This window comes from Herpailurus yagouaroundi, unplaced genomic scaffold, assembly GCF_014898765.1.
Source record: "Herpailurus yagouaroundi ecotype Mexico unplaced genomic scaffold, PumYag 29, whole genome shotgun sequence".
In the NCBI taxonomy this organism is placed as follows: domain Eukaryota; kingdom Metazoa; phylum Chordata; class Mammalia; order Carnivora; family Felidae; genus Herpailurus; species Herpailurus yagouaroundi.
Window position 1 is genome coordinate 65289757 of NW_024412377.1, and position 23756 is coordinate 65313512.

The following is a 23756-nucleotide window of genomic DNA, read 5'->3' on the forward strand; positions in this document are numbered from 1 at the left end:
CCAGAGCCCGACACCCTCTCTCTCTTTTCTCTCCAGCCCCACCTCATATTCCACCTGACAATCTTCTCCACGTCCCAAGACACTGCCACTGCCTCCACTTTGCCCCAAGCTGCAGCACCCCTTCTCACATGTCCTCACCCCCAGAGTCGCACCCTCTGTGATCAACACTCGCTCTAAGCCCACCTCCTCTCCACCAATCCTTTCCCAGCCATCTCAGCTACTCTTACTTCCCCCACTGGTGTGCACACTTCTGACGTATGCTCCACCTGTTCACATGTACACATATCCATCACAGACCCAAACAGACTGCAACAGTAAGCAGATGTACTATTTCTCCTCTGAACCTCCCACCACGCCCAGGTGTGACAGAGAAGTCTCCTCTCCTCACAGCACCTACTTCTGGAATGACAAACGTGGCCTGCACAGCTCTGACCGTGGACAGTCTGAGACAGAGCCGAGACAGTGGACAGTCTGCTGACATGTCTCTGTGGACAGCCTCTGTGTTCTCATCAGAAGCTGCCCTTCCTCAAGGGGAAGGGATGTGCTAAGAATCCCCCGTGCACCAGCTGCTATGCTAGATGCTTTACAAATAGGTTATGTCCTTTAACTCTCCAAACAACCCAAGGAGAAGAGGAAAGTGGGTTCACATCAATCTCTGCTGCAGCCGGGATTCAAATCCCTTCTGCTCACCTAGGAAGCCAGCCTTCTTTTCACTGCCCTGCAGTGTCACAGGGAGAAAAGAAGGCAATACTTACCTACATGTAGATATTTCTGAGTGTGCAAGGCACTTCTAGGTGTATGATCTCTATTCTCCTTCTGAAAGATGGGACTTACCTTGTAATTTTGTTTATGGGCTTTTTCCCTTCCAAAGAAGGTAGACATTTGGCAGTCCCTTTTATGACTAAAATCCTTAGGGAGTAGAATACATCTTTGAAACAGGAAAGGGAGTAAAGGTGTATCTACCCCATTCCTGGTCATTCTAAATTTTTTTTTTTCAACATTTATTTATTTTTGGGACAGAGAGAGACAGAGCATGAACGGCGGAGGGGCAGAGAGAGAGGGAGACACAGAATCGGAAACAGGCTCCAGGCTCTGAGCCATCAGCCCAGAGCCTGATGCGGGGCTCGAACTCCCGGACCGCGAGATCGTGACCTGGCTGAAGTCGGACGCTTAAACGACTGCGCCACCCAGGCGCCCCATTCCTGGTCATTCTAAACTAAAAGACCACTGACACATCACACCCCAACCACATCACACACACACACACACACACACACACACACACACACACACACACTCTGGACCTCACAGTATTGGCTGCTTCCTGATTCCCCTTTTTGGATCTAATTGCCTCTGGCCAAAACTCCTTCTACTAGCCTCTCAATCCACCCTGCCAGGACACCACCCCCCAGCCATGCCCTACCCCTACAAAGGTTAGGGTGAGGGAATAATCCTCAAGGCACACACATACACTTTACACAAGCTTAACATCTGGCAGGTTTCATACTCCCCTCTATCTCATGCCATAGAGAAATCAGGATCCTAGCACAAAATATACTGTAATTTTAACTACCTATTTCTTAGCCTGACTTGTAACTCAAGTCTACACAGCAATGGGTCACTGGCAGAGCAAATCCCCAACTTTCTTTACCAACTACAGTCTAGCTCAAAGCAGAAGTCGCCACCTACTTCTGACTTGTTAGTGTTTGGAGCAGTAACTGTATGACACAGCTGGACTGACCAAATATGTCAAGTGCCAGGTGACTCTGAATGGTTCCCTTCCTGCTCTGAATTAGAAAACTCACTCAAACCATAGGGGTATCAGGTCTGGGACAAATTATGCCATTCCTCCAAGAGGGACCCAATTTCTGAGCCTCGTCAGGACTCTAAAGTTGAGGCACAGAAATGTTGTCAGCAAGATCCTGAGAGTCAGCAAAAGCTGCCACAAACGAGCTCTTTCCTCACAGGTAAGTGCTTTCCTGTTGCTAAGCATCCCACTAGTTGAAAGCAACAGACCTCTTAAATGAAAAGTTGAGAGGATTGCTACTTTACACAAACCCAGAGGGAAAAAAATCCACATGGATGAAAGAGGAGGCAATTGATCAAATACGAAGATCTAGACTGAACCGTGGTGTCTGGTTCCAATGCTAAGGCGGAGATATAGAGAAACAAAGCAGCAACCGCAGGAATGACAGATCACTGTAAAAACAAGAATCAATGTGCCACGGTTTACTCCCAGTAACATGAACACTCAACTTCTGACGTAATGAGGTGGCATGCTGGTTTGCAACTAAAAAGACCATCCCCAGGGAAGGATGGAGGCAGAGGCTGTTCTGGGGGCTGAAGGAAATACTACTGAGCCTGAAGACGGGACTCAACAGATCTCACTCATTCACTAACTTGGGCCAAGAGTCAACTTCTCAGAGCCAAGGTTTACTTATCTGTAGAATGGGAATGGAAATAGAATAGCCATTGCAATAGAAGGCATGTGGACCTTTAAGCAAACCTACATCTGAATAGCGTCGCTTAATGAGTAACACTGAGTTAAACTCCCTGTAGTAAAATAACATCGAACCTCAGAGGCTGTTGCAAAACTTGAGTAAAGTGCTCATTACAGTACCAGACATAAGGAGTGTCTGATAACTAAAAATTTCTATTAAGACTGTTTTAATACTACCAAACATGATGCTGAGCACTTTTCTTGCTTTATCTAGTCATACTTGATTTGTCTACCCTGCAGGATTTGTATAAACATGTTACCATTTGTAACTATGAGCACGGGATACTAGTGATTATCTCTTGGGAGGAGAAATATGATTTCTTCTTTTTGCTTATCTTTTTCCAAAATTTCTACAAACATCATTTATTGAGGCATATTTCTATTTTTTTAATGCCAAAATACAGTAAAACACAATGAGGATCAAGATATTGCTCACAGGTAATCTCCTATAGGAGCCATTTCTTTTGGAGGTAAGAGCTAACAAAAGTTCTGTTTTCCTTGAGGAACTGGCATGTGCTTTGCTTTTTAAGAATTAACTGGTTTATCCCTTCTTCACTTTGCCACCAGGGGGCACAGCCTCAGGCCCTCATTCTTTGCATATTTCTATTTTAATTTCCCCAGTCTTGACATTCTATTCTAATCTATATGTCTTATCCTGATTTGGGATTTACTTATATTTTATTACTTTTCTCAATGTTTATCATAAATTTATTGTCTACAAATCCTTGTACATTTAGACCAGTTATACATACACATAAACTGAAGACTCTAAGGATTGCTATTGCCATACACATCATGCTAGGTCCCTGCATTTCCAGAGTTCTTGGTTAGGACATAAAATGATAGAAATACAACCTGTAAATTCAATCTGAGATTTTTTTTTTTTTAAATGCAAAACTACATCTCCCTGTAATAATATAAAAAAAAAAAGCAAAAATACCATAACTTTTCAAGTCTTAGAAGTCCCATAATTAAATTCAGTTTTATTAAATGCTCAATTCTCAAAAGTATGTACATTTCTTTATTATAAAAAATCTCCATCCCCATCTCACCCTCCCTCACTCACTCCCCCAAAGTAGGTATTGTCCACACAGAAGCAAACACAACAAAGTCTACCATACATCTAAAAGCAGGGAAGACAGGAGGTCCCCAGAGGACAAGATATGCTGGTGTTATCATGCAGAGCCCTCCTGCAGGGCGGAAAGAATGGGAAGAGCTCATAATACAAGAAGGGAACTGGAATAGGCAGACTGACAAAGACGTATATAATTTATACCAATTTACAAATACTTGAGGTGCCCACCAACTCCAAGAGAACAGACCAAACTAACACACAAAGGAAGGCCTCTGCCAGTGCCTCCTCTCCCTACATCAGGTCCCCCTATCAGGAGTCATTAGGAAGCCCAAACAGCTTCACAGTTCCTGCTTCCCGACTGCTGTCATATTTGCCATCTTTGTCATCACAGGCAAATGCCAGCAGAGGCCTTTTGGGGTGCCAAGCCACGGTGAAGGTCGGGGACTCACACTGCACCTCCCATAGCTTGTCTCCTATAAAAATCAATATAGAGAAACCAATAAATATGTTAATAATAAGAAACCACATTCATGAAGTACTTGCCTACATTAACTCACTTAATCCCCTTATTAACCCTATAGGATAGATACAGTCATCACCCCATTTTACAGAGAACACTGAGGCACAAAGAGGGCACAAGTCAGTAGGTGGCAGAGCAAGATCTGAATGCAGAGGCTGTGCTCTGAACGTACTCTGTCTCCCTAGGAAAACAGTAGTAGCAGCTACCATTTGTTGAGCACCCCTTAGGAATCAGATGAATTCTATTTTATTTTAATAAAGCACAATGACATCCCAGCAAGATAGGTAACGTTTTAAACCCCATTTTATAAAGGAACAAGTGACTTAACAGTTAAGTCATACCTCAAGGAAGCAGCAGTCAGCACATGAAGTCTGTTTTCAAAGCTACAGATCTTTCTGCTAAATCACAATGTCTTGCAAATGGATAGATTTCTTTTTCCAAAAACGTTATTTTTCCTACTTATTGAAATTAAACAGGATTTTTCTAAAGCCGTTATCCCTTTAGCCCTGCTTTACTTTTCTTCAACCTTAGGGTTAAGATTAATGTAGTAAAGCATTAGCGATGTGGTGTTAAAGATGCAGAATGTTGGGGCGCCTGGGTGGCGCAGTCGGTTAAGCGTCCGACTTCAACCAGGTCACGATCTCACGGTCCGTGAGTTCGAGCCCCGCGTCGGGCTCTGGGCTGATGGCTCAGAGCCTGGAACCTGTTTCCGATTCTGTGTCTCCCTCTCTCTCTGCCCCTCGCCCGTTCATGCTCTGTCTCTCTCTGTCCCAAAAATAAATAAACGTTGAAAAAAAAAAATTTTAAAGATGCAGAATGCATTAAATTATATACCTGAAATTGGTCAACTATATGATAAATTATATTTCTATAAAGCTCTTTAAATATATACATATATATATATTTATATACATATGCAAATACATATGTGTATAGGGAGAGTAAGAGAGATTCTTTTTTTTAAGTAATCTTATTTCAGGGACAATTAACCACTCTTCATGATGCTAGGATCTGGCAGTCCAGCTATACGTCTGAGCAAATTTCTGTATTACACAAATACCAAGAATAGTTTCAGAGGCTGCTACTCCCCTTTTACTTCTCTTTAGGCCTTTAACTCGAAGTCATTTGTCAAATTCACTTGGGATTGGTTAAGATAAAGAAATTTATGCAGTTCAAGAAAACCAGGGTAGATATGAAGAGGACTTCTAAAATGTTTCCTAAATAAACATCTTGACAGTTTTACTGGAAAGCTTAATCTCTGAATGATAAAGAAGGTGCTGGGTGGGACTGACATTACCACTCCAGACCACCAAAGTTCCAAAAGACTTGGTGTAATACGTATGATGTGTCTAAAAGTTGAAAATAAGTGGACTTTTAAAACGTATGCTATCAGAAATAAAATTCTTACTTTGTTTTACATTTAAACATAAAAATATGTAAGATATAAAATCTTACTAAACATGATTCCAAATATAGTGTATACACACACACACACACACACACATAGATGTCTATATATAAAATATCTATATAGCAATATAGATATCTATATATGAAAAGATTAGAAGGAAATATACCAAAATGTTAGGAACAGCTATCTCCAAATTATAGGCCTATATGTGACTGTTAGTTTCTTCTTTATATTTGTTAGCATTTTCTAAATATTCTACAATGAACATGTATTACTCTTATTTTACAAACTAATATACAAAGACATGCTTACTGCATAAAATTCAAACAGTACAAGGGTACAGAGCAGCACTGGGCAACAGAAACTTCTATGGTGGAGACATTCTACTTCTGTGCCATCCATATAGAAACCACTTACATGTGGCTACTAAAGTCCTTAAAATGAGCCTAGGGTGACTGAAGAACAGAACTTCTCATTTTATTTAACTGATTTCATACTAATAATTACATTATAATTTAAATTAAAATTTATCTTTTTGGGGGACACCTGGGTGGCTCAGTCGGCTGAGTGTCTGACTTTGGTTCAGGTCATTATCTCACAGTTTGTGAGTTCGAGCCCCACATCGGGCTCGGTGCTGAAAGCTCAGAGCCTGGAGCCTGCTTCGGATTCTGTGTCTCCCTCTCTCTGCCCTTCCCCTGCTCACGCTCTGTCTCTCCCTCTCTCTCAAAAATAAATAAACATAAAAAAATTTTTTTTTAATTTATCCTTTTTCCCTACTGCAGTCTTCTCCCAATCTTCTAAGTCTGAAATAAATTCTTTCTTTTTTTTTTAATATATATTTTTTAAACGTTTATTCAGTTTTGAGAGATAGAAAGAGAGAGCATGAGCAGGGGAGGGGCAGAGAAAGAGGGAGACACAGAATCCAAAGCACGCTCCAGGCTCTAAGCTGTCAGCTGATGCCAAAGAGTCCGATGCAGGGCTCAAACTCATGGACCATGAGATCATGACCTGAGCCGAAGTCAGACGCTTAACCAACTGAGCCATTCGGGTGTCCCTGAAATAAATTCTTTCAAAAGTCTTTCTACCAACTTAGCTTTAGCTTCTTCACCTAAATGGGAACACGTCACATGCACTGATTGGCTACTTGTTTTGCTCATTCAGTAAAACGCCTTGCCAATCTTCCATTTCGGCACATACAGAGCTATGTTTTTTCTCTTGGCACACTGTAATACGGATGCATCACAATTTATTTAATTAGCTCATCATAATGAAAATTTGGACTATTTCCCATTTGTGCATAAAACAACGCTGTAAATATAATTGTGCTTCCCTTTGATAATCATTTGACTTTTAGTTTTTAGCCTCAGTTATAAAGAAAATTTAAAAAAAAATTGTTAAAAGTATTTGAACTATTTACAAAAATTAATACAGCCATATTTGATATAGTTCTGAAGATTGTATGTGAACTAAATCACATTTTATATGTATTAGGTGAGGCAGACAATTAAACTTGCACAAAGATGGCATGGGAAAAATAGCACACGCTTGCACTGTTTTAATAGCAAACACTACAATAACCTTCCAGTAAGTGGTTTAGTCCTTTACAAAATGTGAGCACTTTGGACTCAGTCAAACATTCACTTCAATAGTTTACCCAAAAGGATGACCGCATTAGTAAAATGAAGTGCATAAGGATATTTCTCACAGCATTATTTATAATGGTGCAGATGAGAAACCACCAAATAGATGGGCAACTAAAGTATCTACAGGCATATATATATATATACTGGCAGTTTAAGTATATACTGATATAATTCAATGGAATTCTAAACTGCATGAAAAGTGGCAGTAGAGGGGCACCTGGGTGGCTCAGTCAGTTAAGCATCGAACTTCGGCTCAGGTCATGATCTCGCAGTTCATGAGTTCGAGCCCCGCATGGGGCTCTGCACTGACAGCTCAGAGCCTGGAGCCTGCTTTGGATTCTGTGTCTCCCTCTCTCTCTGTCCCTCCCCCGCTCACACTCTGTCTCTCTCTCAAAAATAAATAAACATTAAAAAAAAAAAAGCGGCAGTAGAGCTCAACAGCCACGGCCATGTAAGAAGCTATAACATCCTCAAGTGGGGCAGCCACATCCTGGAGCAGGAGAGTATCCATGCATCACATTAACAAGGGTGACAAAGGAGCTGCATGTCTGAATGGCTGGACAATACTCAACACAGTGTCATCAACAGAAGCATTGTTAAATTGTGGAATCTCAACTTTTTTATTTTATTGTTTGATGTTTTCTACACAGTTTCAATTCTTTTACTAAAGTATCATGTATTTCCAAAAACAATAGAGCTACGTTACAAAATAAATCTGAGGGTAATGACAGAAGATGACAGAGTAGGAGGATCCTGAGCTCACCTCCTCTCAGAGACACACTGAGACAACAAGTATGTCTACCATAACTAACTGAAAATGACCTGAAGACCAGCAGAAGAGATCTTCCACAGCTGAATATAGAGAGAAGGCCACACTGAAAGCGTAGAAGAGGTAGAGACGTGAGTCAGGAACCAAACCCCTGGTGCAAATAACGACAAACGGGAGGGACATCACAAGCATGGAGTGAGGGAATCAGATCCCAAACAGGGCAAGCCTAGCCCTAAGGACCTACACTGAGAAGACGAGTTCCCATAATGTCTGGCTTTGAAGATCAGCAAGGCTTAACTTTGGGAGCTTTAGAAATCAGCGGGGCTTAACTACAGGAGAACTAGAGGGCAGAAGAGTCACCACACTAAGTTTCTCAGTCGGAGACAGCACAGAAGCAGCGACTTGAAAAGCACCTAGGGTATACATGAAGGATATTTATCGACTAATTTTAGGATGTGTGCCAGAAGGGCAGAGATCTGCAGGAGATTTCTCCAGGAATAAAAAGTGCTGGCAGGTGCCATTTTTCTTGGCTTCCCTGAGCCTAGCTCTAGCTGGACGCTTGCAGAAACCAGTTCTAACTCTCTCCATCTTCCTCACTAGCAACACATGCTCCGCCCCAGCATTCTCCTACCACCCACCCTACCCAACCCACTGGCCTCCGCAGGCACCCCTCCAAAACAGCTCCTGCCCTGCCACACCCAGCAGGCAGCCCCAGATGGGACGCCTCCAAAGTGACACCTCCCCTAGAGGACAGGGGAGATACCCTACACAGCAGCTTGCCCACAGTTCCTACAGCCAGGCCTCTTAGCTGGCTGCACAAAGAATTAGCCCTGCCCTTCCATGTACCTGCAGCTGTTCACAGAGGCTAATTACAGGCAGCTAGGCTGACTGCCAACGCCCCCCACAACTGAGCCCATGGCAGCTGCAGCCAGGCCTCTCAACAGCATGGGCAGCAAACCCTGCCCAGTGCGCATGCAGCAGGCAAAGCGGGTTACTGCAGCCAGCTGGGCTGAAGGCCAACCCCATCCATCAGCATGCCCATAGCAATCACAGCTCAGCCACAACAGGAGGGTGCACACAGCCCATACGGGGGCACCCCTGGTGCACCTGGTTCCAGTGACCAGGGTGGATAGCACTACAGGGCACCACAGGACCTCTTCTACATAAAGCCACTACTTTCAAGGTCAGGGGATGTAGCTGACCTACCTAACACACAGAAACAAACACGGACAGTTAGATAAAATGAGGAGACAAGGGATATGTCCCAAGTGAAAAAATAAGACAAAACACAGAGAAAGGACTAAACAAAACAGAGATGAGCAATATGCGTGATGAAGAGTTCAGAGTAATAGTCATAAAGATACTCAATTGGACTTGAGAAAAGAGTGGATGAACTCAGTGAGAATTTCAACAAAGAGACAGAAAATGTAAAAAAGAACCAGTCAGAGATGAAGAATACGGTAACTGAAATGAAAAATACACTAGAGAAAATCAAGAACAGATTAGGGGATGCAGAAGAACAGACCAGAGATCTTAAAGACAAGGTAACAGAAAACAATCAAAACTAACAGCAAAAAGACAAAAGAATAATAAAAGTGAGAATAGGTGAAGGGACCTCTGCAAAATTATCAAGCATAATTAACATTCCCATTATAAGGATTTCAGAAAGAGAAGAGAGAAGAAAGGGGGAAAAATAATACCTGAAAACTTCCTGAATCTGGGGATGGAAACAGATATCCAAATCCAGGAAGCAAAGAGAGCTCCAAACAAGATGAACCCAAAAAGGTTCACACCAAGACATAATGATTAAAATGGCAAAAATTAAAGATAAAGGGAGAATCTTAAAAGCAGCAAAAGAAAAGCAAACAGTCACATACAAGGGAAAACCCATAAGTCTTATTAGCTGATCTTTCAGCAAAAACTTTGCAGTATGGAGGTTCCTCAAGAAATTAAAAACAGAAATACCATATGATCCACTAATTCCACTACTGGATATTTACCCAAAGAAAACAAAAACACCAACTGGAAAGGATACATGCACCCCTACATTTATTGCAGCATTACTTACAACAGTGAAGATATGGAAACAGCCCAAGTGTCCATGGATAGATGAATGGATGAAGAAGATGTGGTATATATATATATATATATACACACACAGTGGAATATTAATCAGTCATGAAAAAAGAATGAGATCTTGCCATTTGCAAGAACATGGGTGGACCTACGGGGTATTAAGCTAAGTGAAATAAGTCAGACAGAGACAGACAAATACCATATGATTTAACTTATACATGAAATCTAAAAAAAAAAGAAAAGAAAAAGAAACAAGTAAATAAACAAACAATAGAAAACAGACTCATAAATACAGAAAATAAACTGGTGGTTGCCAGAGGGGAATGGGTTAGGGTAATGGGTGAAATAGGTGAAGTGATTAAGAGGCACAAACTTCCAGGAACAAAAAAAGTAAGTCATGAAGATGTAAAGTACAGCAAGGGGAACACAGTCAACATTGTAATAATGTTGTATGTTGACTACATTTACTGCAGTCAATGACTGTAGTCAATTTACTACATTATACTGCAGTATAATGCATATAACTGTCAAATCACTGTCTTATATGAAATTAATATAACATTATATGTCAACTATCCCTAAATAACGAAAAAAAATTTCAATTAAAAATAAGTAAATTTGAGGAAATTCTTCTGTAAAATGGATACTCTTCTCCCATTTTTCTATTTTCAAATTCTGTTGGTTGTTTTTAAAGCAAATCACATGTATTTGATAATTCCTAAAACTATTAAAAAATATGTATTTTTTAAGTTACACACAAGCAAAATATAGAAAAAAATATACACGACAACACTTAAAGAGATTGTATTTAGATGGTGGGACCACAGGTCATACTTTTTTCTTTCTCCTATTTTCTGTATTTTAAAATTTTCATTATAATAGAAGAATTAAAAGTTAATAAAATGCAAAATATTTTCCTAAATCACTTTCTTTCAGACCTTTCTTTTAACTCTCTGCTCCCTCATGACCCGACTATAGCAGTCATAATAAACATACCTGTCTTAAGCAGACAAATTCATTTATGCTAATACTGGTGAAGTAGTAATGTGAAGATGAAAATACAAGACAGAAGTCCTGATGGCCACAGATGACAGAGAAGATCATTAAGGTAGTGAGGGTTTCAGTTACCTGTCTCTACTTCAGCAATGTCAATAAAATGATCTTCTGAAGCTGATGCCAGCATTTTTCCATCATGGCTAAAACTGAGGGTCCTCACAGGCCAATCCAGCCTATAACAGAGAAGACAGAGGAGACATTAGAATAACCCAATAAGAGGAGGGCACAATTTCACCCAAAATGAAGTAAAATTAACTTATCCAGCAAGGAAAGTACTGGCAGGGCTGCTTACCTGGAAAAGCACCGAACACACACTAACTCATCCACATCCCAAAGGCTGACCAAAGCATCTGCACTTCCTGTGGCAAAGTACTTCCCCATGGGGTCAAATTTGATGCAGATGCAGTTGGAAGGATGGGCATTGATGGACTGCACAGGCTTCAGCTCTGGGTAGCTGAGAAACAAGAAAGATGGCAATCAAACTATGGGAAGAGGACTATGGTACTGAGACAAGAACAGGAGACGCTGAAGAAGAAAACCAAAGTAAGACAACATAACAAATATCAGACTATAATTCAAACAAACTTTTATAAACTTTAAAAAAATAAAATTATATTATCATCAGACCTTTCTGACAATAAGACTTTCTGCCAAAAGAAAATGGACTAACGTATTTAAGCTATACAGGGAAGAAAATATGAATCAAGGATTTTTTTTTAGTAGGCTTCAGGCCTAGCATGGGGCCCAATGTGGAGCTTGAACTTACGACCCTGAGATCAAGACCTGAGCTGAGATGAAGAGTCAGACACTTAACTGACTGAGCCACCCAAGTGCCCCAAGGATTTTTTAATTTTTTTTTAATGTTTATTTATTTTTGACAGAGAGAGAGAGACAGAGCATGAGTGGCAGAGGGGCAGAGAGAGAGGGAGACACAGAATCTGAAGCAGGCTCCAGGCCGCGAGGATTTTTATGTCTAGCAAAAGTGACTATCAATTATAAAAAGCTCAAATACTAAGCATAATATAATAAAGTATAATATATAATATAATAAAGTAGTTGTAACTTTTATTAAGTCTATAAATTATAATAAGTATGAACTCAGGGAAAACTGTTCCCATGAACCCTGTTCCTGAGGAAGCTAAAGAATGAGCTTTAACAATCAAATGACTAGAAATTCATCAGCATAGGACTGTCAGTGAGCATTACATATATAGCTTCTTGTGTATGTATTGGTGGTGGTAGTGGTAATACTGTTATTCTGAGATATCTCCACATATAACATGGATAAAGGTAATAAGTAACTGTGGGATATTTTAATTCTGTAATCCCGTGTCCTTGAGAACCTGAATACTCAGTTTGAAGGAAAGAGTTACTTATAATATAGAAGATATTTAGTAAAATTCCTCTAGTCCTGAATTTTAACTGGAACTTATCAGTATGAATGCACAAGATATTTTATCTTTAAAAATACACACAGAGGCACCTGGGTGGCTCAGTCTGGGGCTTCTGACTTCAGCTCAGGTCATGATCTCACAGTTCGTGAGTTCGGGCCCCGTGTTGGGACTCTGTGCTGACAGCCCGGAGCCTCGAGCCTGCTTCAGATTCTGTGTCTCCTCTCTCTCTGCCCCTCCCCAGCTCTCACTTTGTCTCTCTCTCTCTCTCTCAAAAATAAACATTAAAAAAATTTAATAAAAAAACAAATACATACATACACATATGCTTCCTTGCTCTATCCACTGGAAAGGTCTAGAAATAATAATCAACGTATCAATATGGACATCGGTAGCTCCAATATTATTTCTCAGAAAAAGAATCCAGGGATTGATTCTTAGAGAATTTTCTGATTAAAGGTCTGAGGCAGGAAGCATACAAGATGAACTTGGAATACTCATCATACCAGAGAGCAAGAAACTGAAGACTACTAACACTGTCAAAAAAATGACTCAGGAATCAACTTGAAGAGGCTCCCATTGGCTAAAGATGGGATAATTTGAGCTTCCATAAGGATAATTATTCCAATAGATTGAAACACATCTACCATGCTTAAATATATGAGTTTATAATGAGTCTTAAAACTAGCTGATTACCTTTGTAAGTGATAGAGAACTAATTCATTATCTGATGACAAGAAGCATTTATCCTGTCTTTTCTAAGTAAACTATATTCTTTTTTTTAAGTTTATTTTTATTTATTATTTTGAAAGAGAGAGACAGAATGTGCATGCACAAGCAAGCACAAGCGGAAGAGGGGCAAAGAGAGAGGGAGACAGAAACCCAAGCAGGCTCCCCACCCAGCACAGAGCCTGACGTGGGGCTCCATCTCACAACCATGAGATCATGACCTGAGCCCAAACCAAGAGTGGGACAGTTAACCAACTGAGCCACCCAGGTGCCCCAAAGTAAACAATATTCTTAAGTAACCAAATAGTAGGGGCGCCTGGGTGGCTCAGTCAGTTAAGCATCCAACTTTGGCTCAAGTCATGTTTTCACGTTTTGTGAGTTCAAGTCCTGAGTGGGGCTCTGTGCAGACAGCTTGGAGCCTGGAGCCTGCTTTAGATTCTGTGTCTCCCTCTCCCTCTACCCCTCCCCCACTTGTACTGTCTCTTTCAAAAATAAATGAACATTAAAAAAAAAAATTAAATTCCAAAACTAGACAGAGACCCCACTAAAAAGGAGAACTATAGACTAATTTCCCTGATGAACATGGATGTAAAAATCCTCAACAAGATATTAGCCAACTGGATCCAAGAATACATTAAAAAAGTTATTCACCATGACCAAGTGGGATTTATACCTGGGATGCAGGGCTGGTTCAATAGCTGCAAAACAATTAACGTGATTCATTACATCAATAAAAGAAAGGACAAGAACCATATGATCCTCTCAATAGATGCAGAGAAAATATTTCACAAAATACAGCATCCTTTCTTGATAAAAACCCTCAAGAAAGTAGGGATAGAAGGATCATACCTTGATATCATAAAAGCCAAATATGAAAGACCCAGCACTAATATCATCCTCAATGGGGAAAACTGAGAGCTTTCGCCCTAAGGTCAGGAACAAGACAGGGGTGTTCACTCTCGCCACTGTTATTCAACATAGTATTGGAAGTCTTAACCTCTGCAATCAGACAACACAAAGAAATAAAAGGCATCCAAATCAGCCAGGAGGAGGTCAAACTTTCACTCTTCGCAGATTAACATGATACTCTATACGGAGAACCCTACAGATTCCACCAAAAAACTGCTAGAACGGATTCATGAATTCAGCAAAGTTGCAGGATATAAAATCGACACACAGAAATCAGTTGCATTCCTATACACCAACAATGAAGCAGCAGAAAGAGAAACCAAGGAATCGATCCCATTTACAAGTGCATCAAAACCATAAAATACCTAGGAATAAATCTAACCAAAGAGGTGAAAAATCTAGACACGGAAAACTAGAGAAAACTTATGAAAAAAAATTGAGGATGACACACACAAAAAAGGAAAAAGATTCTATGCTCCTGGATAGGAAGAACAAATATTGTTAAAATGTCGATACTACCCAAAGCAATCTACATATTCAATGCAATCCCTATCAAAATAACACCAGCATTCGGGGCGCCTGGGTGGCGCAGTCGGTTAAGCGTCCGACTTCAGCCAGGTCACGATCTCGCGGTCCGGGAGTTCGAGCCCCGCGTCGGGCTCTGGGCTGATGGCTCAGAGCCTGGAGCCTGTTTCCGATTCTGTGTCTCCCTCTCTCTCTGCCCCTCCCCCATTCATGCTCTGTCTCTCTCTGTCCCAAAAATAAATAAACGTTGAAAAAAAAAATTAAAAAAATAAAAATAAATAACACCAGCATTCTTCACAGAGCCAGAACAAATAATCCTAAAATTTGTATGGAACCAGTAAAGACCCCAAATCGCCAAAGCTTTTCTTCTTGAAAAAGAAAACCAAAGAAGGAGGCATCACAATCCCGGACTTCAAGCTATACTACAAAGCTGTAATCATCAAGACAGTATGGTACTGGCACAAGAACAGACACTCTGATCAGTGGAACAGAACAGAGAACCCAGAAATGGACCCACAAACGTATGGCCAACGAATCTTTGACAAAGCAGGAAAGAATATCCAATGGAATAAGGACAGTCTCTTCAGCAAGTGGTGCTGGGAAAACTGGACAGCGACATGCAGAAGAATGAACCTGGACCACTTTCTTACACCATACACAAACATAAACTGAAAATGGATGAAACACCTAAATGTAAGACAGGAAGCCATCAAAATCCTCAAGGAGAAAGCAGGCAAAAACTTCTTTGATCTTGGCCAGGGCAACTTCTTACTCAACACATCTCTGGAGGCAAGGGAAACAAAAACAAAAATGAACTATTGGGACCTCACCAAAATAGCTTCTGCACAGCAAAGGAAACAATCAGCAAAACTATAAGGCAAGCGACAGAATGGGAGAAATTATTTGCCAGTATCCAAAATCAATAAAGAACTTATCAACCTCAACACCCAAAAAACAATCCAGTGAAGAAATGGGCAAAAAATATGAATAGACACTTCTCTAAAGAAGACATCCAGATGGCCAACCAACACATGAAAAGATGCTCAACATCACTCCTCATCAGGGAAATACAAATCAAATCCACATGAGATACCACCTCACACCTGTCAGAATGGCTAACATTAACAACTCAGGCAACAACAGATGTAGGCGAGGATGCGGAGAGAGAGGATCTCTTTGGCACTGCTGGTGGGAATGCAAGCTGGTGCAGCCACTCTGGAAAACAATATGGAGGTTCCTCAAAACATTAAAAATAGAACTACCCTACAACCCAGCAATTGCACTACTAGGTATTTATCCAAGGGATACAGGTATGCTGTGTTGAAGGGACACGTGTACCCCAATGTTTATAGAAGCACTATCAACAATAGCCAAAGTATGGAAAGAGCCCAAATGTCCATCGATGGATGAATGGATAAAGAAGATGTGGTATATATATACAACGGAGTATTACTTGGCAATCAAAAGAATGAAATCTTGCCATTTGCAACTATATGGATGGAACTAGAGGGTATTATGCTAAGCGAAATTAGAGAAAGACAAATATCCTATGACTTCACTCATATGAGGACTTTCAGACACAGAACAGATGAACATAAGGGAAGCAAAAATAATATAAATACAGGGAGGGGAACAAAACATAAGAAACTCATAAATATGGAGAACAAACAAGAGGGATACTGGAGGGGTTATGGGAGGGGGGATGGGCTAAATGGGTAAGGGGCATTAAGGAATCTACCCCTGAAATCACTGTTGCACTATATGCTAACTAACTTGTTTGTAAATTTAAAAAATTAAAATAACTAAATTAAATTAAATTAAATTAAATTAAATTAAATTAAATTAAAGAATTTACACAGCCATTGCTGGGGGAAAAAAAAAAAAGAAGAAGAGGTAATTTAAGACCTAGACACAGAAAGGAACACAGCCTAAAAAGATTGGATCTGGGGAAAATTCAAAGGGAAGCCTCTGTAGTGTTTTCAGCAGGGGTGAGACGCAATCTGAGTTACTCTTCTACAAAACCACTGTCACACTGAATTGTCACCATCTCCATACCAGACTGTGGGTTCCTGGGCAAAGCACTAGCTGATCTTCACATCTGTACTCTTGGCACTCAGCCCAGGTCTCCCACAGGGTAGATGTTTAATGGATGGTTGAATGAACCTCCTTGCCCCTCAAAAAGAATAAAATCTTGCCATTTGCAACTATGTGGATGGAACTAGAAGGTATTATGCTAAGCAAAATTAGTCAGTCAGAGAAAGACAAATATCATATGACTTCACTCATATGAGGACTTTAAGACACAGAACAGATGAACACAAGGGAAGGGAAGCAAAAATAATAATAAACCGGGAGGGGGACAAAACAAAAGAGGGTTACTGCAGGGGTTGTGGGAGGGGGGATAGGCTAAATGGGTAAGGGGCATTAAGGAAATCTACTCCTGAAATTATTGTTGCACTATATGCTAACTAATTTGGATGTAAATTAAAAAAATAAAATTAATTTTAAAAATAATAATAAATAATAGTAATAATTAACCAAATAGCAGATGAGAGGAAATCCCTTATATTCCAACAAATAAATAAGCATGTGAAATCAGCTAATCCAGACTAGGAGAATATCTGCAGGTTTTCAACGACTAAATTAGAAGTAAAAGAAGGATACAAAGTGACTTGGTAGTGTAACATACTTAAAAGACATCCAATTTTTTTAAATACACAAAACTAGAGTATCTAGAAATGCATACATGGTCGCTAAAACTATAAAGAAATACTATAAAAATCAAGATAGTGTTTCCTTTTGAGGAGGGGGAGATATGAACAGGATAAAGCATGTTTGGACTTCTGGGATGGCCAACAACTTACATTTCTTGACTTCGGTGGGGTTACAAAGATGTTGGGCATATAATGGCTCATTAAGCTATACACTGTTTTAAGTGATTTTCTGTATCTGTGTTTTATTTTCTGATAAAAAGGCTTTAAAATAAAAAAGATATAGAATCCTTACTAACTACAGAATAAAATGCAAGCTGCTAAGCATAGAATTCCAGCCTTTTATAATCTGGTCCCAGATTATATTTCAACTTTATCTTCCCATTTTCAGGCCCTTTCTTCAGACACCTTATCTGCCACCACTCCCAGCAACTCTGACCTACCAACTCTTCCCCAAATAGACCATGCTCGTTCACACCAGTTTCATCCACTGTATGGTTCCCTTTTGCTGATTCTTAAAATTCTCCTCAACTTTCAAGGTCAAGCTCAAAAGGTGCCTCCTTCAAGCTCCAACTCCACAGTCCATATAAATTTCTTTCCTTGGGATTCCATAGCAAATTCCTAGACTTTCTAACATAACCTATTTCATACTGCCTTGCATTACCCACCCAGAATAACAGAAAGAATAGAATCGACAGGCCTGAATTTCAATTCCACCATTTCATTCATTTACAGAATATTTAATGAGATCCTAACTCTGTGTAGCAGGTATTAAGTTAGGCACTAGGGATTTAAGAGTAAACAAGTTACACACGGTCCTTACCCTCATGGAATTTATAGCCTAATGGAAGATACAAATAAACATGAAATTATAACATAGAATGAGAAATGCTTCCAAAAGGAAGTACATAAAATAAGCTTCTGGGGAGCCTGGGTGGCTCAGTCGGTTAAGCATCTGACTACAGCTCAGGTCATGATCTCGCGGTTCACGAGTTCGAGCCCCATGTCAGGCTCTGTGCTGACAGCTCAGAGCCTGGAGCCTGCTTCAGATTCTGTATCTCCCTGTCTCTCTGCCCCTCCCCTGCTCACGCTCTGTCTGTCTCTCCCTCTCAAAAATAAACATAAAAAAAATGTTTGTTTTTTTTAATAAAAAAAATAAGCTTCTAACCTGGGGAAGTAGGAAGATGATTAAGATGGCTTCCCTGGAGGGTAAGTGATATATAAGCTAAGACTTTATGGGTACAAATTATCCACAATTCAAGATGCATCTACTTCTAGCGCTCACTAGTGGATAGTGATTTAACCTCTGTGAATCCCAGGTCCTCATCTGTCAAATAAGATGCATACTATCAACCCCCTAGAATTTCTGTGATGACTTAAGTAAAATATAAGGTGCCTCGCTCAAACGTGCTCAACAGAGGTTAGGATTCTTTATTACCACTTGTCCTTTGACCTCCTTCAGGACAGACTCAACATCTAATTCATCTCTGTATCCACCACAGCACCCAGCACAAAGATCAGACAGTTCCTAAGCTAGAACCCTCTCACCTGAGGATGTTGATACAACCATTGCCATTTGTCAGGAAGAACATGTTATTGTCATTATTCCAAGAGATTTCATTGACTTCAAACTTGAACTGCTCCTCCGCTTTGGAACGGTGTGTCTTGGCATCAATAAAGGTCACCACATCATCCTTGTTGCCCACAGCAATGGTCTGTCCATCGGGACTCCAGCAGATATTAATGTTCTCCCCTGGAAACCCAGATATAATCAGCAAGATATTGTTTGCCCATAATCCTCCAGAAGTTTATTTTTATCATACAAAGACCAGAGCTATTCACTAAGGTCCTAGTCAATAGAAGGGAATGACCACTTACTCAACAATTTTGAGACCAGCACATTCATCTACAAATTTCCCCCCTTTGGGTCCTCACAATAATTCTCTAATGGACACTTCATTATTCCCAATTTACATATGAAGAAATGGAAGATAAGAGAGATGAGCCAAAATGTCAAAGCTATGATGTAATAGAGCCAAAATCTAAGCCAGATTTAACTCCAAAGCCTCTTATTCTTACACCAACATTCATTTCCCAAACTCCAGTCATTCGAATGCCACTTTCACAATTTTTGTCCTATGTTAACAGCTATATTTCTTTACTCAAGACTTTTCTTAAAATTGACTCAAAAAATTTCTTAAATAAATTTAGTTTCAATTTAGCAATGAATTCTACAGGCTAGTTCTTTTTTTCTGGTAGGTATTAAGATATAGACACAGCCAGTTTTGAATGTTCATCCATGTTACACCTAAATCACACATGCATTACCAGCCGTCTACTTGGAGGAAGCACGACAACATTCCATGTCCAGGTACCAGTCTTGTCAAAAAGTCCAGTGGCCCACAGTGAACACATTGATTAGAAATGTCATCAACTTTACCAATTCTATGATGCATATTTTTTTCACACTTTATTATCTATAATGTACCTTAAAATACAACAGGATGCATCTCAAAATTTTTGGTGCATCATGGTTACGTAGAAGCTTTATCTTCTTTCCTACTAGCACATAAAATATTGGTGCATCTTGTAATCAATGACATGTTAGTCAATAAAATATAATAAATGGCCTCAAGGTTTACAGAACAATACCTGGTGAAGAACAGATTCTACAAACATACTGCACGACTTCCAGTTCATTTTGTCCCAGACCACCAAGACCATTCATTCCAAGATCAGCCATTCTAGCCTATCAACAGTTTCATAAATTCTCCACACATCTGTACATGCAGTTCCCTCCTAGAGCTGCCTCCTATCCCCCACCAACCCACTGTACCCTGACCACTAAATCCCTATTAGCTATTCTAAGAGTTTGCTCAAATCTGTGAGACCCTCCCTGTCTCCACAGGCAGACTTAAGCATTTCCATTCTGAGTGTCCATCTTTTAGACCTCTCCAGTTAAGACGAACCATGTCATATCACGTAGGGTTTTTTTTACACGTACGTCTCTCTCCCTGCACTAAACCCGGTACGGGTCCTAGGAGCTGGAGATTGTCTTATTCAGCCCAGGATGTCTCATACCTAACACAAGGCCACAAATAGAGAAGATAATTCAGGAAAGGCCTGTTGAATGACTAGAAGTAGCTCATTCCTATTGCCCTTTCTCTGAAGAGTCACCTTTAGTGTTCACAGTGGCAATGCATTTCGTAGTCCTCACATCCCAGATGCGAATGGTTTTGTCTCCAGACGCGGTGACAAAGAGGTCAGGATTACTTGGGTGCCAACAAAGCTGGTCCACACTATCCCCATGTCCCCGATAATTGTTTTCTTTAACCTGAAATAAGAGAATCCAAACATCACTACACACAAAAGTACCTGCCTCCACATGTAATTTTTTTAACCTTATTCAAACTAAAGTACCTTGTGACCAACAAAGATCTGGATAATTTAAAAGACACCAATCCTTCCAAGCCCTTTCTGCCAAACTACTCCCAATACCCACCCACACTTCCTCCCCAGTCACTCTAAACTGTTCTGAGGTTTGGGTTCCATACCAATGGCCTTACTCTTTTGTCCTCCCTGTCCTTCCTCCTTCTTTCTGGTTTTCCATCCTTACTCTACCACCCAGGTTCCCAGTCTTGCTCATCCCCACAGAAAGCCCTATTATTTTCAAAAGGGCCCCCCTCACCACCATGGGGACCTCACCAGCACCACAGCACCCTAGCCACTCCTCACACTACACAACACCTTCCTACCACTCTCGTACACCCCCATCTCACCCCAGTCCCACCCACCCTCCTCACCAGCCGTCTTCATCTCCCCCCCCACCCCCCTCATCTGAACTCCTCCTCACTACTACACTCCCTCGCACCCCCACCTCCCTCTTACCACCGCCGTCCACCTCTCCACCACACCCCCTCCTGACCCCTAACCACCAGCCTCATCACTCCCACACTCCTCTCTCGTGCACTGCACACTCCCAACATCCCCACACCCCTTGCCTCCACCCCCCTTTTCACCCCCATTCTCTCCCTCAACACCACACCGCCCTTTACCACGGCCCCTCTCTCCTGCTGGGCCGGTCCCTGACAGCTCACCAACCGGTCCTTCTCCAACAGGAATACGCTGGCCGTCTTGTCGAAGGACCCCGAGGCAAGGCGACGCCCGTCGCAGCTCCAGGCCACCGAGTGCACCTTGGCGCTATGCGCAGGGAACTCGCGCGTCTTGCTGTGGCCGCGAAACAGCTCCTGCATTCCCAGCACGTAGCGTGTTGGGCCGCTGGTCACTGAGCACCAGGGAGCCATTGAGCCAGGACCACTCTGGCCCAGCGCCGAGGGCCCCATGGCCGCCGCAGGAACCGCCATGACAAGCTCCCGGTGGCCCGCGAGCACACCGCCGCTTTGGCCCAGTCAGTCCTGCCGCCGCTGCCGCACGCCTGCGCCGAGGAAGAGCGGCTCTCCCCTGCACAGCCGCACTGTGAGCCATCCGGAGGGGACTACAAATCCCGGCATGCAGCGCGCGAGCTTCCTTACTTTTCAAATACGATTACGATTTAAGTATCTTTCACAGTTAATGATTCTAAGGATTTTAGGGCCTATTTCCCCCTTACCTACTGCCAGGTAGATATATTTGTATCCCTATTTAATTGAAAAAGAAAGCCAATGCAATCTTTCTAAACCTCAGTTCCCCATCAGTGAAAGACATTTTTTTCTAGGGTTGATCCCCACCCTCAGTCCCCTCCCTTGGAGCAGAAGACTCTCCACACTCTGGCTGGTGAACTAGGGGTTTGTGGGTGTCCACAGTTCAGGAGGGGAGGGACTGAGAAGGAGTCCAGGGAAGTCTTTAAATAGGCAAATTCTCCGCTTTTAAAAGGTACTACTGGTGAGTGATAGAAGCAGAAATACGTTCACTTTAGTGCAGAAGGCCGATCTATACAGCCTGCATAGTTCTGATAAGGAGCATATACGTACTGGTTGCTACATTCTTAAAAGGTCCCATGATTGCCTGTATATCCCACCACTAGTTAATATCCAGCTAAATGATAAGCACCGGAGAAGTCTTGCAAAAATAGTTTTACGAGTAGAAATTCAAAGAAAACATTTATGATCTAATACTCCCTGCACATCCCCGTCCCCTTTAACAGTAAGCATATAACCATTGGTGCATATAGCAAAAGCGTGGATCTTTCTGCCCACGTCCTGTCCCGGTGCCATTTAAATAAACTTACTAAGTTGCACTGTAAAACATCTCAAGAATTCTTTCTTGACGATCAGCATTCAATGATCCCGCAACACCATATATATGCACATGATTACATATGCAAAAACATAAAAGATACAGAGTAAACAATAAATGCCTACCTGTGATACACACTCCCCTCTTTGATTATATATTTCCATCCTTACCACACCTACCTTAAACCACAAGTCCAGCAGTTTCTTGCTGAAGAAACCAGTGGTAAGTTGCCACGACAACCAAAGCCCTGGAGAAGGACTTTGGGCTGGGAGAGGGGTTTGGAGGTAAGCAGGTGGCTGGAAATTTGTTTAAAAACAAACCTTTTTTTAAAAGGATAATATAAAAAAAAGTGATATGAGCACTTGGTAACAAATATAGAAAATACAAAAGGGAATAGAGTAAAAAGAGTAAGTTTACCTCCTGTGTCTCCAAATTTCCCTTCTGAAAAACATTATTAAATTTTTGTGTGGTCTTCCAGAGACAGTTTAAGTGTAAAAAAGCACCTTTGGAAAGGTAGATTGGTCTGTATATATCCTTCCCACACCACCACCGCCCAGCAAAAATAGTAGCCTTCCTTACATAAATTGTTTTCTTTGGTAAACACACATAATCTATAGTATATGCTAATGTCTCATTCTATTTCATGGATGAGTCTTTAATGACATGCATGTATAATAGTTTATTTAACTGATCCCCTTAATCGATAGTGTCCTTGAATTTGCTTTTAGAACAATACTGCAGAAGGGTCGCCCTGGGGGACTCAGTCTGTTAAGCTCAGGTTGTCTGTTGGCTCAGGTCATGATCTCACAGTTCATGAGTTCAAGCCCCACATCCATGCTGCCAGCACAGAGCCTGTTTGGGATTCTCTCTCTCTCCTTCTCTCTCTGCCCTTCCTCGGCTCCTGCTATAAATAAACAAACAAACTTAAAAAATAAAAATATATATATTAAAAAAGAACAATACTGGGGCGCCTGGGTGGCGCAGTCGGTTAAGCGTCCGACTTCAGCCAGGTCACGATCTCACGGTCCGTGAGTTCGAGCCCCGCGTCAGGCTCTGGGCTGATGGCTCGGAGCCTGGAGCCTGTTTCCGATTCTGTGTCTCCCTCTCTCTCTGCCCCTCCCCCGTTCATGCTCTGTCTCTCTCTGTCCCAAAAATAAATAAATGTTGAAAAAAAAAATTAAAAAAAAAAAAAGAACAATACTGCAG

General features: G+C 41.2%; 1 protein-coding gene across 1 annotated transcript; it reads right to left on the minus strand.

Annotated features, from left to right (window-relative positions):
* Positions 1-3456: 3456 nt before the first annotated feature.
* Positions 3457-21754, minus strand: THOC3 (THO complex subunit 3). Its single transcript, XM_040445615.1, has 6 exons — positions 21413-21754; positions 20493-20649; positions 18864-19068; positions 11343-11504; positions 11123-11223; positions 3457-4048 (listed from the first exon to the last, which is right to left on the minus strand). The coding sequence occupies exons 1-6, from the start codon at positions 21677-21679 to the stop codon at positions 3885-3887; spliced, it is 1056 nt and encodes a 351-aa protein (XP_040301549.1). The 5' UTR covers positions 21680-21754; the 3' UTR covers positions 3457-3884.
* Between the last annotated feature and the right edge of the window lie 2002 nt (positions 21755-23756).

Excerpts from the sequence above, each read along its gene's own strand:
- THOC3 (XM_040445615.1), bottom strand. The coding sequence starts at position 21,679 with ATGGCGGTTCCTGCGGCGGCCATGGGGCCCTCGGCGCTGGGCCAGAGT. Across the intron at positions 19,069-20,492 it reads TGCCACTGTGAACACTAAAG|GGGAGAACATTAATATCTGC; the intron begins GTGACTCTTCAG and ends CTGGGTTTCCAG. Across the intron at positions 4,049-11,122 it reads CATTGCTGAAGTAGAGACAG|GAGACAAGCTATGGGAGGTG; the intron begins GTAACTGAAACC and ends TGATTTTTATAG.